The sequence below is a fragment of the Lissotriton vulgaris genome, unplaced genomic scaffold, assembly GCF_964263255.1.
Source record: "Lissotriton vulgaris unplaced genomic scaffold, aLisVul1.2 SCAFFOLD_1442, whole genome shotgun sequence".
Lineage (NCBI taxonomy): Eukaryota > Metazoa > Chordata > Amphibia > Caudata > Salamandridae > Lissotriton > Lissotriton vulgaris.
The window spans coordinates 65,478-79,608 of record NW_028248104.1 but is presented as its reverse complement, the minus strand read 5'-3'; the positions used below and the strand labels follow the sequence as shown (position 1 = coordinate 79,608).

At 46.5% G+C, this 14,131-nt stretch overlaps 1 protein-coding gene across 1 annotated transcript in view; it reads left to right on the top strand.

The window, feature by feature from the left end:
- RNF34 (ring finger protein 34) overlaps nt 1–14,131 on the top strand; it is a 234,934-nt gene that overhangs the window by 159,628 nt on the left and 61,175 nt on the right. The window contains exon 2 of the mRNA XM_086949881.1: nt 5,188–5,403. Within this exon, the coding sequence (XP_086806007.1) occupies nt 5,188–5,403 (216 nt within the window). The remainder of the gene's footprint in view (nt 1–5,187; nt 5,404–14,131) is intronic.

The window sequence follows — 14,131 nt, the reverse complement described above, 5'->3', positions numbered from 1 at the left end:
ATTCATACAATTAGTGTACCCTTCATCTGCAAGCAGTGTTCTTTCAAACGTCCAAATGGATTGTTTAGCGACTCCCCCCACTAAGTTAACTGCTAAAATCAGAGGAATATGATCAGACATAAGGCAAAGCAGTTTTTCAATTTGGGACTTAACCACCAAGGAATTAGATATTAGAAAATAGTCTAGTCTGACCAGAATCTTATGTGGCGCTGAGAAAAAAGTACTTCCATCTTTTTGTGGATTCAATCTGGGCCATAAATCTACTAACGCATTGTGTTGTGCCATGTCTGATACTGCTCAATGCACTCTTTTCTTTCTGCCCGTATATACTCCCCCCTTTTGAATCTCAGAGGTTGAGGGGTTGTTGATATTTAAATCACTGCAGCAAATAATAGGCTCTGCCCAATTTGCTAGTTCCATGTCAAATAAACAAATATATCCGGGTCATCTTCTGTGGAACCATACACTGACACCAGAGTAAATTTTTCTCCCCTGAATATCGATTCTACAATGACCCACCTCCCCCAAATATCCTCGGCCTTTCTAGTAACTACGCAATCTTTATCTTTGGCCAAAATGGCTACCCCTGTTGTTTTGGATCCTTGCTTAGTGTGAGCTAGCAATGTGAATCCCAACTGTCCAAGAAGAAACCCCTTCCCTCCCTCAACATGCATCTCTTGCAAACATACAAAATCCAGCTTCATTGTTCTGAGTAGTGCAGCAATCCTAAGTTTTTTCTGCGCATCATTTAGCCTGCAAACATAAATTGTGGCAATGCGACATGTCATTAAATAACATCAAATGGTTGTTCTCCTAATTCCACCGGATAATCATAAGAAAAGAAACTCTGTGAACTGTGCTGTATGTACATGTGCATGTGCTGTGCGTGTCATGCTCGCCCACCCCACCCCCCCTTGCTTCCCAACCTCCCCCCCCTCCCTTGGCCCTCCCTCCCCCCCCTACAGGCAACTAGGTCAGGCATGACCTATGTATGGCCACTTGGAGTGCAGCTGCCGTGTCCCACTCCCACCCTGTTCTGTAACTATCATCCTAAGAAAGTGAACCCCTTCCTACCACCCCCTGTGTCTCTGAGGATACCCATACTGCCAGAGAGCCGCCTCAGCGGGGTCCTTCCCTGTACCCCAGTACTTCAATCATGTACTCCTTTGCTTTTATCTCGGAGTAAAACATTTTTATCTGTCCCTTGGTAATCACTTTTAGTTTAGCTGGGTACAGCAAGTATGCTTCTGACCCTAACGCCTGTATCGGGTCTATGAGCTGCCTTAACCTCCATCTACGCTCCACAGTAACACGACAAAAGTCAGGCCTTGCAAAAAATGAAACATTGTTGAAAGAGCGCTTCGCCTCTGGCTTTGCCTTCTCTAAAATCAGTTGTCTTAACAAGAAATTGCCAATGTACACGAGGATTGCTCTAGGTTTTTCATTCTTGGAACCAGCTCGCCCTCTCTTGACTATGAAAGGGAATCGATGCGCCCTCTGAACTTCTATGTCCCATTGCCATGAGGATAACTCTGGAAAAGCGCCCCTCAGCAAGTTCACCACAAAGAGTCTAGCATCCTCCCCTTCAAGCCCTTCCGCAACCCCCAAAAGCCTGACATTGTTGCGCCTCTGACGATTTTCGTAATCCTCCAGTTTCCACTGCACGTCCTCTGTAACTTTCTGCTGTTCTTGTTTAAACGTGTGGAAACTATTAAAGTCATCCTCCAGTTTGCCAGTTCTTTCTTCCACCTGCGTAACCCTCTCAGCGACCTCCTCATACATTTTGTTCATCTTCCTCAGTGCGTTCTGAATTTTCCTCGCGCCTTGTCTAGCCCTCCGGCTTTCCACCATAGCCTCATTCTGTAAAGATTTAAGGGTGTTAAATAGTAACTCTAAGGAGACCGGTTGCGGTGATCCCTGAGCTATAGCCTGGGCCCCTGGCGGAAGTAAGGCCTCCTCTGGACCCTGGTATGTCTGCGAGGTAGCTGAATAGTCCCAAAGTAAATTTTTTGAGGGGTCTATGGGGCTGCCCTGTGGGTTTGACCTCCTCCTGGTTCTCCTTTTTTTCTGGGTGCTTTTCGGGGCAGTGGAGCTGCTCTATGTATCAGTGCCAGTGCCAGTGGACTTCCCTGTACCTGCATCATCCGACTCCCAGGATTATGAGCCCTCCTCTACAGAAAAAAATCGATCCGGCGAGATGCCTCCTCCGGCTGCCCTCCCGTGTTGACCTGGCACCTCCTGTAGTAAGGCGTCCAATATCTGGTTACTGCCCAGGTTTTCCCCCTCCTCTATAGGCATCTCCCCTTGTGGGTCGCCTTCCCTTATGCCACAAGTCTGATATTTCCCATTCACAATGTTGCCATTTTCCACTGCAGCCTGGTCAGGGGTGGCTGTACTCACAGTTCCCTGGGTATACCTCATCCTTCGAGGGGGGTTCCAATGCCGAGGTCCCTGCTAAGGCCCTTGCTGCTACCTCCGCTCCGACTGCTGGAGTGAGCTCCTTTGTTAGCTCTCGATCTGGTTGCTTGCAACCAGCGTGCTGGCGTCCTCATGGACGTTCTCCTCTGCCGGGAGCTTCCCGCTGCTCTGATCAACGGCGCCCTTCTCTGCTGCATTCTCCGCTGTAAGCACCCCAGTCCTGATCCCGAAGCTTTCTTCCACTGTCGGCTGCCTGAAAGTACCTTCCTTTGATTTCAGTTTAATCCGCGTGTGGCGGGAGGGAGCGCTATCTCGTGGTGCCCCCGGGGTCGGGGCTAAAGCACTTCCAGTGCGATCTTCCGTTACTTTTTTCCCCAGAGTTCTTTTAGATGAGTTGGTTAAGTTAGTCTTCAAAGCACCGGTCCTGCTTTTTCCGTCAGCCTTCCCCTTGTCCTTTCCGCTGACATCCTTTAGAGTGGGTAAATCCTTATGCTCCGATCCCTTGATCGTGCGAGGCGGCATCTTTGCAGCGAGCCTATGGGCCAACGTGAGGATACCTGAGACTTTCTTTTGCACTCGCGCTAGAATCCTATCTATATACCAGCCGGTATATCGACTCCAAAGATGGCTGGGTTGATCAGTACTTGCGGATCCTTGATATATAGCCCAGGGCTTCGCACTTAGAACAATTTGGCTGCGGTCCCTTTCTGTCTATTTCAGCATCAGACAGGAGGTAGAGCGGGATGCGACTACACACTACCACCCGGCAGTGGCCATCTTGCCTCAATTGTCAATTTACAATTTCAATTGCAATACGAAATACATGACTGTGGTGAAAAAGTGACATGTAGTACTCAAACAGGCTCCAACCGGCTAGTGGAGGTGTATGAGGTTTTAATTTTAAACCCATGTCTAACTATGAGGCTTCTGATAATTTGCAGAGATACTTAAAGAATCTGCTTTCTGGCTGCCCATCCTTCTCCTGTCCTGAAGAAGACCCACCTTGACGCATTTCACTTTTGCGCAACTTACAGGGTCGAAACGTCAAAGTACTACATATGTCTGCACAACTCTCATTATCACAGACTTATTTGTCATTTGGATCCTGAAGCATATGTGTTAAAATAACAAGGACATAATAACAAATCCTTATTTCTCCCTTCTTTTATTGCGCGCTAAATTGTTTCTGTATATAGTGTACTGTTCTTATCACCAACCACCACATGTCACTTTTTCACCACAGTCGCGTATTTTGTATTGAAATTGTAAATTGCGACAGCCATAACTATTTTATTTTCTCTGAATATACTATTTAATTCTAATTTTGGGGTGTGTTATGATTTTCTTTTTTTCCCTTCGCAAAATATTGATATGTGTTACAAGTAAGCTGTAGCTGCTTGCTCTAAGTAATTGAAAACCCGACAGAACCATGTTTTACTTTAATAGGAGACCCAGGAAGCGCGCAAAAATGCGCCCCTGTCTCACGCCCTATAATGCACTGATCTGTGTGGTCTTTTTTCCCCGTGGGACATAGCTTATAGCTGTTAAGTCATATGGGAGCCGCTTTATAAGATCCAGCAGATTGGGATCCAGCCCCAGGTTTTCCATAATGTGCCATAGCTTTAGAGTTGGATAACTAGATAATTTATGGTGTTTTCTCTTGCAGCAGCACAGGTGGGAGGAGCTTAATCATTAACCTACAAGGATGTTTGTCTGGCTTGACAGTACAACTTACACCTGACCTTTTAACCTACAGTAATATTACTGTACAGTTCTTTGCTTTCACACAATGACATATCCATTCCGCCTGCCATTTACTTGTAATATTTCACATTACCATATAACAATCCTATTTGCTAGACCTATTGGCATTGCCAGTGCTTTTTAATTTTTATACATGCATTACTCCGGCAGTTAGAACTTTTTTGCCAGATATCAAAAAGCAAATCTTGGGCCAACTGTAGAGACCCCTTATCTTCAGTAGCAGTGCTCTGGGTCAAACGTTCTCCAGATTTCTGAGAGCCTGTGGCCAAACGCCCAAACCTGCTGAGCCATCCCTGTAGATATTGCACTGAAGAATCTGAATTCTTCAGTATCAACCCCCCTCCGACCCCCTTAAAAAACAGAGGAGCGTTGAAACGAGTTTGATCTGTTAACGCTGATAAACTTTACAGCAAAAATAGTTTTCTATTTTACATTTATATGAGGGTGTTCCCTTCTCGAACTCGTTGCCGCAAACATTTGCTGCATGCTTTTATACTGAATAAAAACAATAATATTTTCACCAAACCTGACTGTCTCCGCGAGTGGCTCTTTCCTCCGTGGGGATGTGGGGGGTGTACAAATACGCAGCAGCTTAGACCGGATCGAGACTTCTCCACCAGGGGGTGTGCGTGGTGTTCTTCGGACACTTAGTGTATCTCATACAGTTACATCGATTCCAAACTAAAAGTAGTTTCGATTTCCAAACAGCGATATATAAACTTACAGAACTACAATAAAAAATTAAATATTAACTAACTCTGAAAACCAAAAGAGAAACTGCGGTGGTGGGAACCTCCAGTGAGGTGTGTTACAGTAACGGAGAGGTTTTGTGTGATTTTCTACGGCCAGTTGGGGTTCCCCTTTATGGCTAAAAGGTTTGTGTTTGTTGTATATATCGTGGCAACTACTACAGGGAGAGCAGGTTTGTGTCGCTGCGTTTTTGAAGCTGTGGACAGATTGCCCCGGTCCCTTCTTGCCACTGACCTTGTGTTCGTTTCTCCTCAGGCGGGGGCCACCTCCATGTGGGCGTCATGTTGTGGGCTGCTGAATGAAGTCATGGGGACCGGAGCCGTCCGAGGCCAGCAGGCCGGGTTTGGAGGTGGCGCAGGGCCCTTCAGGTTTGCACCAAACGCCGACTTCTCAGCATTCCCGCCTTCCGCCGGAGGGGCCAACAGCGTATGCAAAGCCTGTGGACTCGCGTTTTCTGTCTTTAGGAAAAAGGTGAGTAAATCCGCGAAGCATGTAAACTGGAACGAGTGAGACGTGGATACATGCAACAACCTGCATCTGTTTATTTTGGCACTCTGGCTCAGCGTGTGGAAAGAAAGGTCATCAGGAGAAATGTATCCTACCTTCCATCAGAAACACACATGACTTGCACAGACACAATCATTAAAACAACCTGAAATATTGTGCTGTTACAGGCACCAATCATTTTATACTTGGTTTACGGACCTGTCTTTGTGACACGTACCAGGAAGCAAAATAAATCCAGTTAGTTCATTGCTAGTGAGCCGAGGAAATGTAGATGTCAATGGGGTTTAATAATAATTACTGTAGCAGGCATCTCTACGCCCCCAGTGCCCTCTTGTTGCTGGGAGTGGGCACAGCACTAACTTTTTGGGGACCAGAGCCGTCTTTGCCCTGGCTTGGACAAATGATGCATACGTCATGGTACCCAATTTACTTACTTAATCTATCTATATAAAAATATGTATATATATATATATTTACTTCCCTCTCTTTCAGAAAAATGAAACCTTTGCACAGTGACGAAACACCAACTATAAACGTATTTAAAAAATAAATCAAATTCTTTAATCTCAATAGAAAATTGTAGTTCATTTCCACAATATGAAATCCCAGTTTATGTTATATTGCATAGGAACACCCTTCCCTCACCCTAAAACATCTACTTGAACTAACTCATTCATTCAATATAAATGACAGGCATACGTTCTCCCCTGTTTTCAACATCTAGCCACCAACCAAGATGCTGCGTTTCGATGAAGCTCACATTCTTTACTTCACGAGACACACAGTTGGTATTATTTAAAAACGTAACAGTATTCTAGTGCAGAGTGGCTCGTTCCTTCATTGGGAGCTGAAAAATATTTTTATAATTTTCCATTTGCTTCTGTGAGAATCCACTTTATTCGTTTTCCTCTTCCTATGGAGAGGCACCTGTAATTATTCTTGTTACTATAACTTCACTGTGTGCTTCTTCATTTGCCCTCAAATACACCTATCTTGGCTTATTTTTTAGGCTGTTCAAAGGGGTTTTCACTTCTATTCTTCAACCCAAGGGATTAGCTCTGGTGTTTTTCTCCTGTCCCATAAATAGGTAGGACTCTCATTTAGAGGTAGAGGAACTGCTGTTCCCGCCATTGCAGAGCCTTGGCTTTCTTCAACATTGGAAATCCCACAGGGCTGCTGTGCCACTGACTGTGGCCGAAGCCTTGTCCTATCTAAAGTGAGTTTTTCTGCCCCAGGATGGCGGGGAAAATTCCTTCTATGTCAGAAAATTTATTTTTATTGTATTTCACAAGCAATCCCTCACTTTGAGGATTTGTTTCTGAGAAGCAAAAATATATGGCAGGTGGGATGGATCAACTTGGTGGCTAGGTCAGCGTTCAGTTTTGCCAAAAGTACATTCCCTGCATTGGGGGATGCCCATTGATCAAAGAAAGGGTCCTCTCAATAGGGTGGCTAAAGGCATTGGCATGGCATGCTGGACTGCCCATTCAATTCTAAATTAACCTCTAGTCTCTCATCGCCAAGTACAGAGGCAAGTGGCTTTTCTATTCTGATTGTCCACAGTGTACTGTCCCTTCTGCAAAATCCATATTCGTCATCCAAGACCTCCTATTCCTAATACATTACTGGCTGACTCAAAACTTATTAAGGCCGTGCAGCAGCCCTACATCTCGTCAATTTAGTGCCCCAATGTGATCGCAATAACTGTTTTCTGTCCTTGGACCAGAGTGTGAAACTTAAAAATCAGCCAATTCTTATCGTACGGTCTACACCAGTGTCCAGTCGGAGTTACGGTCCTACTCTATGCAGTCCAGTGTCGGGCTCGGGAGTTAATGAAGGTGTAAGATATTTGTTAGAATATACTTCTTGCTCTCTTGTAAAAGCATTTTGATGCTTTTGTGGGCCAAGTCCGCCCTACAGAAAATCACAAAAATTTAAATAAATAAATAAGAAGGTCTCTGGACTGCTTGAAGAATTTTCTGCATGCCATTATTCTGCAGTGCTACATTACTATAACTAAACTGAATTGCAGTTTTCACTTCGAACACTTGCATTATTTGAGTGGAATTGCTGACAAGATGATAATCTACATATTTTAGAACGGAGACAAAAGAGACATTAGATCAAAACATGTACCGATCAATATGTCTTGACATATTGTCGCTCTTGCCCTGATAACAAAGTATGCAGGCCACCACTTTTCCATGCAACACGCATACTTCTCAATGTAGGTTGGATGGTAAATAGAATACATGTATCTCAGATAATATGCCTGTCCCTTTCTCACAAACTAAATTCTAGAGATTTACCTGAAGTGTCAGTATTTTATTTATTTTCTAATCCTCAGTACAGTGCCCAAGGATATAGGGTCTGAATATGTACAGTATCCTATTATAATGATGCACACATGCTGCACATATGATTGTGTCTCGAATACAAGAATAACTTTTGAAAGAAGTATCCACATTTATTTGTTTTCAAATCCTAAAAAATAAGCAAGGAAGATACTGTATTCGAATAAGCAGCCCCATACTATAAACCTTCCTTGTATGCCTCTCTGGACACACTCTTGATAAGCGTTCCTAAGTTCCACAGACTTGCTGAGGTGTTAATGCCTCAAAGCAACTTAAATTAGTGACAGCTGGTGTTACGACACGGTAATATTATGCATTTGCTAGTGCACTGTCTGTAAATAGGAATTGTGCCCAATTGGTGGCAACATTCAGTTTGGATGGGTACAAAAAGGCCTGCTATGCTCAGACCAGTATCTACTGTGTAGTGATTCGCAGCAATGAACTAATTCTTTTGGGAAGGAAGAAGATATGCGTGAATACTGTAAATTCCAACCTCATCCTGTTATACAAATGTCGTTGTTTGATCTTCTGGATATGGTTTAGCTTGCTATCCATGCGGGTAGGCGTTCAGGTGCCCATTCAGGAGTAGTAAAGTAAGAGTTATACAAAGGTTACAATGTAATACTTACAAACACAGACTACAGTTCCCAAGATCCTAAGGCGGCGCACGCATGCACGCTGTGAGCCAAAGCCACGCCCCCTGTCCTCCGCCTCAGGGCAGCCCCCCTCCCGCACGGGTGCCTGGAGCTCAACAGCTGTGGCTGTGAGGAGGCGGCGCTGGACGGCAGAGCGTATCAGAGGGAGCAGGGACCGGGAGGAGGAAACCTACACCTGGACAGCGGAGTGGGAACCTGCACGGCGTGTAGGCTGCGGGGCGGGGACATGCACAGTGCACTGCACCCCTGAATCTTTCGGGGGTGCAGCCAGCTGGCAGATATATACAGGCACATCTGTTGGCATTATGCACTCAGAGAACCTCCTTCACACAGTCCCTTTAATGGGGCACTCCCCATCCGAGGACCGAAACCTGATTTGTTCTATGGTCCTTCCTGGTTCATCTCTTTGGAAATGTGCACTGTTCCCAATGCACATGCACTCTGCAAGGTTAATGGGGTGCATAACATATGCTCCCTCCATTAACCTAACCCCCCAGTCCATGTTTGAACTTTGTGGCCACACCGCACCCTTTCATTTTCTACCCAGTATTTCATTGTGTACCATAGATCTATTATAATGAACAAGCAAGCTGGTGAAAGCGCGCCGAAGTGCCGTGCCCGCATAGCAAACGCGTGCACATCTCTTGTCCGGGCGCGAGAAGGCACAGCAAAGAGGAGTTTAAGTGGCAGCAGTGAAACTGAAAGCCAGAGAGGAGACGCCATGCGCGTGCACATCTCCTGTCCATGCACGCACGTGGTTTGTCTCCCTTCGCTAGTAAAGCCGACAATAGTCTCGCCAAGGAGAAGCAGCGCATGCGTAGCATTCGCTAGGCGAGACCTAAAAACATGGGGTTACCTTTGTTATATCCTAGGTTTCCAGCATCGTTTTTGAAGTCTGCTCCGCACTGGATGGTGTGTATGTTGACACTTATCTCATATTTCCAGAGCTGATCATGAGCGGCATTTCGATTAACTGTGTAATCGCAGTGCCACACTGAAATATGTTACTTGTGATCCTTATTTAACTTCTGGAACCATTATAGTCGTATTTAATTCTCTTGCCTCAAGCTTCTTACCCTGCAATTTTACTCGAAAGAAGCATATCTGATAGAGACTTCTAGCCGCAGATTCCTTACCTTGGACTTCTCCTCAGCCGTCCGACTGCAATCGGAAATTCTTGAGCAGTACTCCTGTGTGCTGGTAGGTGGCATATTTCTGCTCCACGTCTGTGCCGGAAGTGACGTACGTGGTACCTATTTAGGCGCCACCCCAGCGTACAGACATCACTTCTTTTCTTTCTGTGCCAGCCAGCACAGATCCAGAGAGAACATCCCCCGGTGTGCTAGGGATGTCCCCTAATTTTGGTGGCAAAATTCAATTTGTATGGGTAAAAAAAAGGCCTTGCAGCAAGCAGCTCCCTTGTAGTATTCATTTCTTAAGTCTACAAATACCCTGCTTACTTAGTTGAGGTTCCAGGGTATGCAAGGGAGTAGGTATCCCACACAATCTTTGAGGTAAAGTAAATGTAAATGTGTGCGTCTTGTAAAGGGCACTGCTACCCGGAGGCGTCCTGGCGCTATAGACCGCTGGGGAACCCGTCCTGGCTTTCCCTGTGAGATGTTCCCTCCTGGGTATCTCCAAGGTGAAACCAGGCATCCCCGGCGTTTGTGAGGGGCTGTTGTGGAAATGAGGCAAGCTAATGCCCAGAGTTGCCGAGTGTGATCCCTGGTTAGAGTAGGCACCGAGGTGAGAATTATCGAGTCCGCTGACCCTGGTTCACGACCCTGCCGCGTCGGGTATTGAACCCTGGTCCCGGGATGTCCTCTGCTTCCAGGTCTGCCGCCTCTAACCAGTGAGTCACACCACTCCACAGTCAGAGATATCACAAGGATGAATGCTAAATGGCTGGCTATTACAAAGCAAAAGGATGTCCCCTAAAAAAAATATCAGCAGGTTTCAAACCATGTGGTGCCTGTCACAGGCTGATGTCTGAGACAGACTGACACTTAGTTTACTTGTGGTGCTTGGATCAGAACCATGACTCTAAGGCCTGAGAGGATTGCACGGAAAGCGAATCTGAAGGTGCTGCAGGAATGTTCCCTGAAGTTCCTCCCTGCCCAACGTTGGACAACTGGTTTTGCGGAAGGTCCAGAGAATGATCCGAGTCGCTACATCCGATCGTAGTTCCAGTTGTTCTGGTCCCATAAGAAGTCAAAGCACTCTTTAACTTTACTGTACCAGTCCAAGTCCTTGGACGAGGTGCAGGAAAGACAACACCGATCGAAACATTGCTCCTCCGCTGAACCTGTGCCTGGGTGTGCTCTGCGCCTCCCAGTGTTTCACAGAGCGACCCCTACCCATCTGAGAGTTTTATGAGACCATGCACTTCATATTTAGGTGGCCCAACCCATCTGGAGCGCCTTTGGGCCCCATGGGTTCAGGAGTGGCCTCTACTGGATTCCCGCTGCAGGTCCAACCTCGGTGACAGTCAGGCCCTATGGAACCCGTGCTGGATCCGGAACAACTGCACCCATGAGGCTGTGACGTTCCACAGAGCCCGCTCCAGTGTCTTCGCTCCCGCCAACTCCCCTCCCCCCAATCGTAATTCCGACTCCGATATAGAGCTAGATCTGCATCGTCCGACTCCTGAGCCAGTGCCTTTTTCTGGAGAGAGGGAGATTGGGAGGGTTCTGAGGACCCTTATGCATTCCACCACCCCCTTGGCAAATCAGATAACAACTGGTATTAACTGGCGTATGGCAGTGAGTTGGACACCTCACCAGATGCTGGCTTGGTCTCTCTTCGTACGGTGGTTACGGAGAAGGAACCATCTTTTGCAATGGTGGTGCTGTGGGCAGCGGAGGTCCTGGACCTTAGGCTGCCCGTGGCGGCACTCAAGGTGAACGTCTTGACAAAAGTACTTCAGCCGTGAGTCACCCCATGGAACCGCTCTTCTCATTCAGTGAATCCTTCAGATGTCCTGCACGGGGCCCTGCAGTGGGGCTCCTATGCTCAGGACAATTGCCCACCACTATTACCTCGTTCCGGGGGACCCCAGGTTCCTTACCCAGCGTCCCACTCCTGAAATACTAGACCTGTACATTCTCAACGTCTTCCTGAAGAAGGAGAAGTTCAAGATGCTCACGTTAGCTCAGGTCCTGTCTGCCCTTGACACTGGTACTGGATGTTAGCGCTGGACTTGCAGGGCACCTATTTCCACATCCCCCGTCTTGCCTGCCCAAAGGGGTTTCCTGCAGTCCTCAGTGGGTCTGAGCACTTTCAGTTCACTGTGCTCCCCTTTGGCCTTACTAGCACCCCATAACTGTTCATAAAGGTGATGGCGGTGGTTGCAGCACTTCTGCGGAGGTCAGGGGTTTCAGTCTTTCCCTACCTTGACGATTGGCTGCTGAATGCGTGCTCGCCCCAGGTTGCGGTCTCCCACTTCCAGACTACTGCACACCTCCTGAACTTTCAGGCGTTCACTATCAACATTTAATTTTTGTACATCTACCAATGTTCCACCTCATAGCAATCTACTTCTAGGCATACACAAAAATGTGACAGGATGTCCTGACACACCACCAGGTGTCATGCTTCATCATAGGACTCCCCTCGCTCTTCAAAACCCGGATTGATGAAGAGTGGGCCTACACCTGGAGTCGGGAGGCACTTCTACTTAAGAAAGGACCCATGAAATATAAACATTAAAAACCAATGTGATATGCCAAACTGATAATTAGAATTCCCTGCAATACCACTTGTTATTAAAAACCAAGCGTGGGGATAAGGGGAATTAGTACCCCATCACCATATAAATTGATGGTGGATGTGATGAGGGGGTACTGTGTCTCTGGGCATGGCTGGAACATTGGGGCATGTTCCTGGTGGTTCAACATCTGGCAGGCTCTCTGAACGCCAGAGCAGACTAACTCATCTGTCGATGCCTAGCGTATTACACTTGGTTTCTGCATCTAGTGGTGGTGCAAGGTCTCTTCCGAGACTGGGGAGAACCTTGGTTAAAAATGTTTGCCACTGCTGAGAATACGCAGTGTCAGTAGTTCTGTTCGCTGGTGTTTCAAAGGCGACTCTTGGTCCAAGACTCTTTGTTTCAAGTGGAGCTCAGGATTCCTGTATGCCTTTCCTTCAGTACCATTCCTGCCCAGTCTGGGCAACAAGATCAGGTACGATCAGACCCAAGTAATTCTTGTGGCTTCAGATTGGACATGGAATGTTTGGTATCCCGAACTCCTGAGCATGAGTATCTGTCCTACGACTAGGCTGCCCCTTCGGGAGGATCTTCTATTCAAGCAGCAGGGCAGGTTCTTGCACCCGAACCAGAGCACCCTCTGCCTTCATGAATGGAGATTGAGCCACAGCAGTTGTCAGCCTTCGACCTTCCTCCCAAAGTCTGTGACGTTGTTTTGGCATATTAAACACAAAAGAGGGGCGAGGGTCAAGACAAATTATACTCTACCACCCCAGACCCCCAAAAAACTCTAATGTACGCACAAAAGGGGGTGTATAGAGTGAGTAACATAAACAAAATAAACAAACAGAGAAAGCCCCAATAAGGCAAATCACTCTATTTGAAAAAACTGCCCTCACTCACATACCGAAGTATGTGACATGCTTCGTCATCAGGCCTGCTTACAATACGCCCTGGTGTAGCCACACACAGGGCGGAGCATTAGGGAGGGGGGGAAAAAATTATAATAAACTTCTCTTAACAAGACATATAGTCAAGACAATTGGACATAGACGACATGTAACACAAATCTTGGTGAATGCCGTGCAAGCACCAAGTGACCATCACTGAAAAGTGCGACGAAAAGTGCAGTTAGGAAAAGTGATTAAAACTGATTAAGGGTGTCAACCAGAACACAACCTTTCTTAAACTTTTCTTGACGCCCCTATCAGGATTAAAAAAAAAAGGAAGAGGATGGGAAAAAGCCACAACGAGATAATTGGGAATCTCAAAGCTTCCCTCCTACCACTGCCTGAGTCAACATGTTTCGACTACTCTGTATGTGCCCATCGGGTCACTCCGGTCTTCTTCAGGACCGTCGCATTCAGTGCCACTCTGGGTTTCTCCGTACTTCGGATAAGGATACCCCTGGGGTGAGGTAGGTCCACTAGATCCGTACCCCTCCCGTGATGAGTGTGGAGACAGTTCCCTCAGGTGCGGGGAAAACATATTCTTACTATCATTCCTTCTTCGTTATGTCTCTTTAAGACAAAAACCATTGGAGCCCCATTATCTAGTGTAGAGCTAAAATCCCGGTAACAAATTGTACCCTGAGTCCAGCTCAGATATGTCTTATCGCTTGCCCATTTGTAACCTGGTGTATACAGGATGCAGGCCCTTTCAATCGTCCCTTTCCTCACATTTTACGTGGTCATTCATATCTCGTACCTAGCCCCCTTGGTGTTCATGGGGCCATCATTATACTACAACCAACTTCTTATCCTGTCTCAGTGTCCACACTCGAAAAGAGTGTACGTATAGTTGTGCACTTACCAAGTTCATATTATTTACAAACTCGAACTGGTGTCCGGTGAGAGGGACGCCAAAGAACACAATCTGGAATGAAATGGAGTGAATAAGGGAGAAAATGTTACCTTAGATGCCTCCACCACCCGATGTGCACCTCTGTTTACGAACGCTAAAATGGAGTCTAGTGT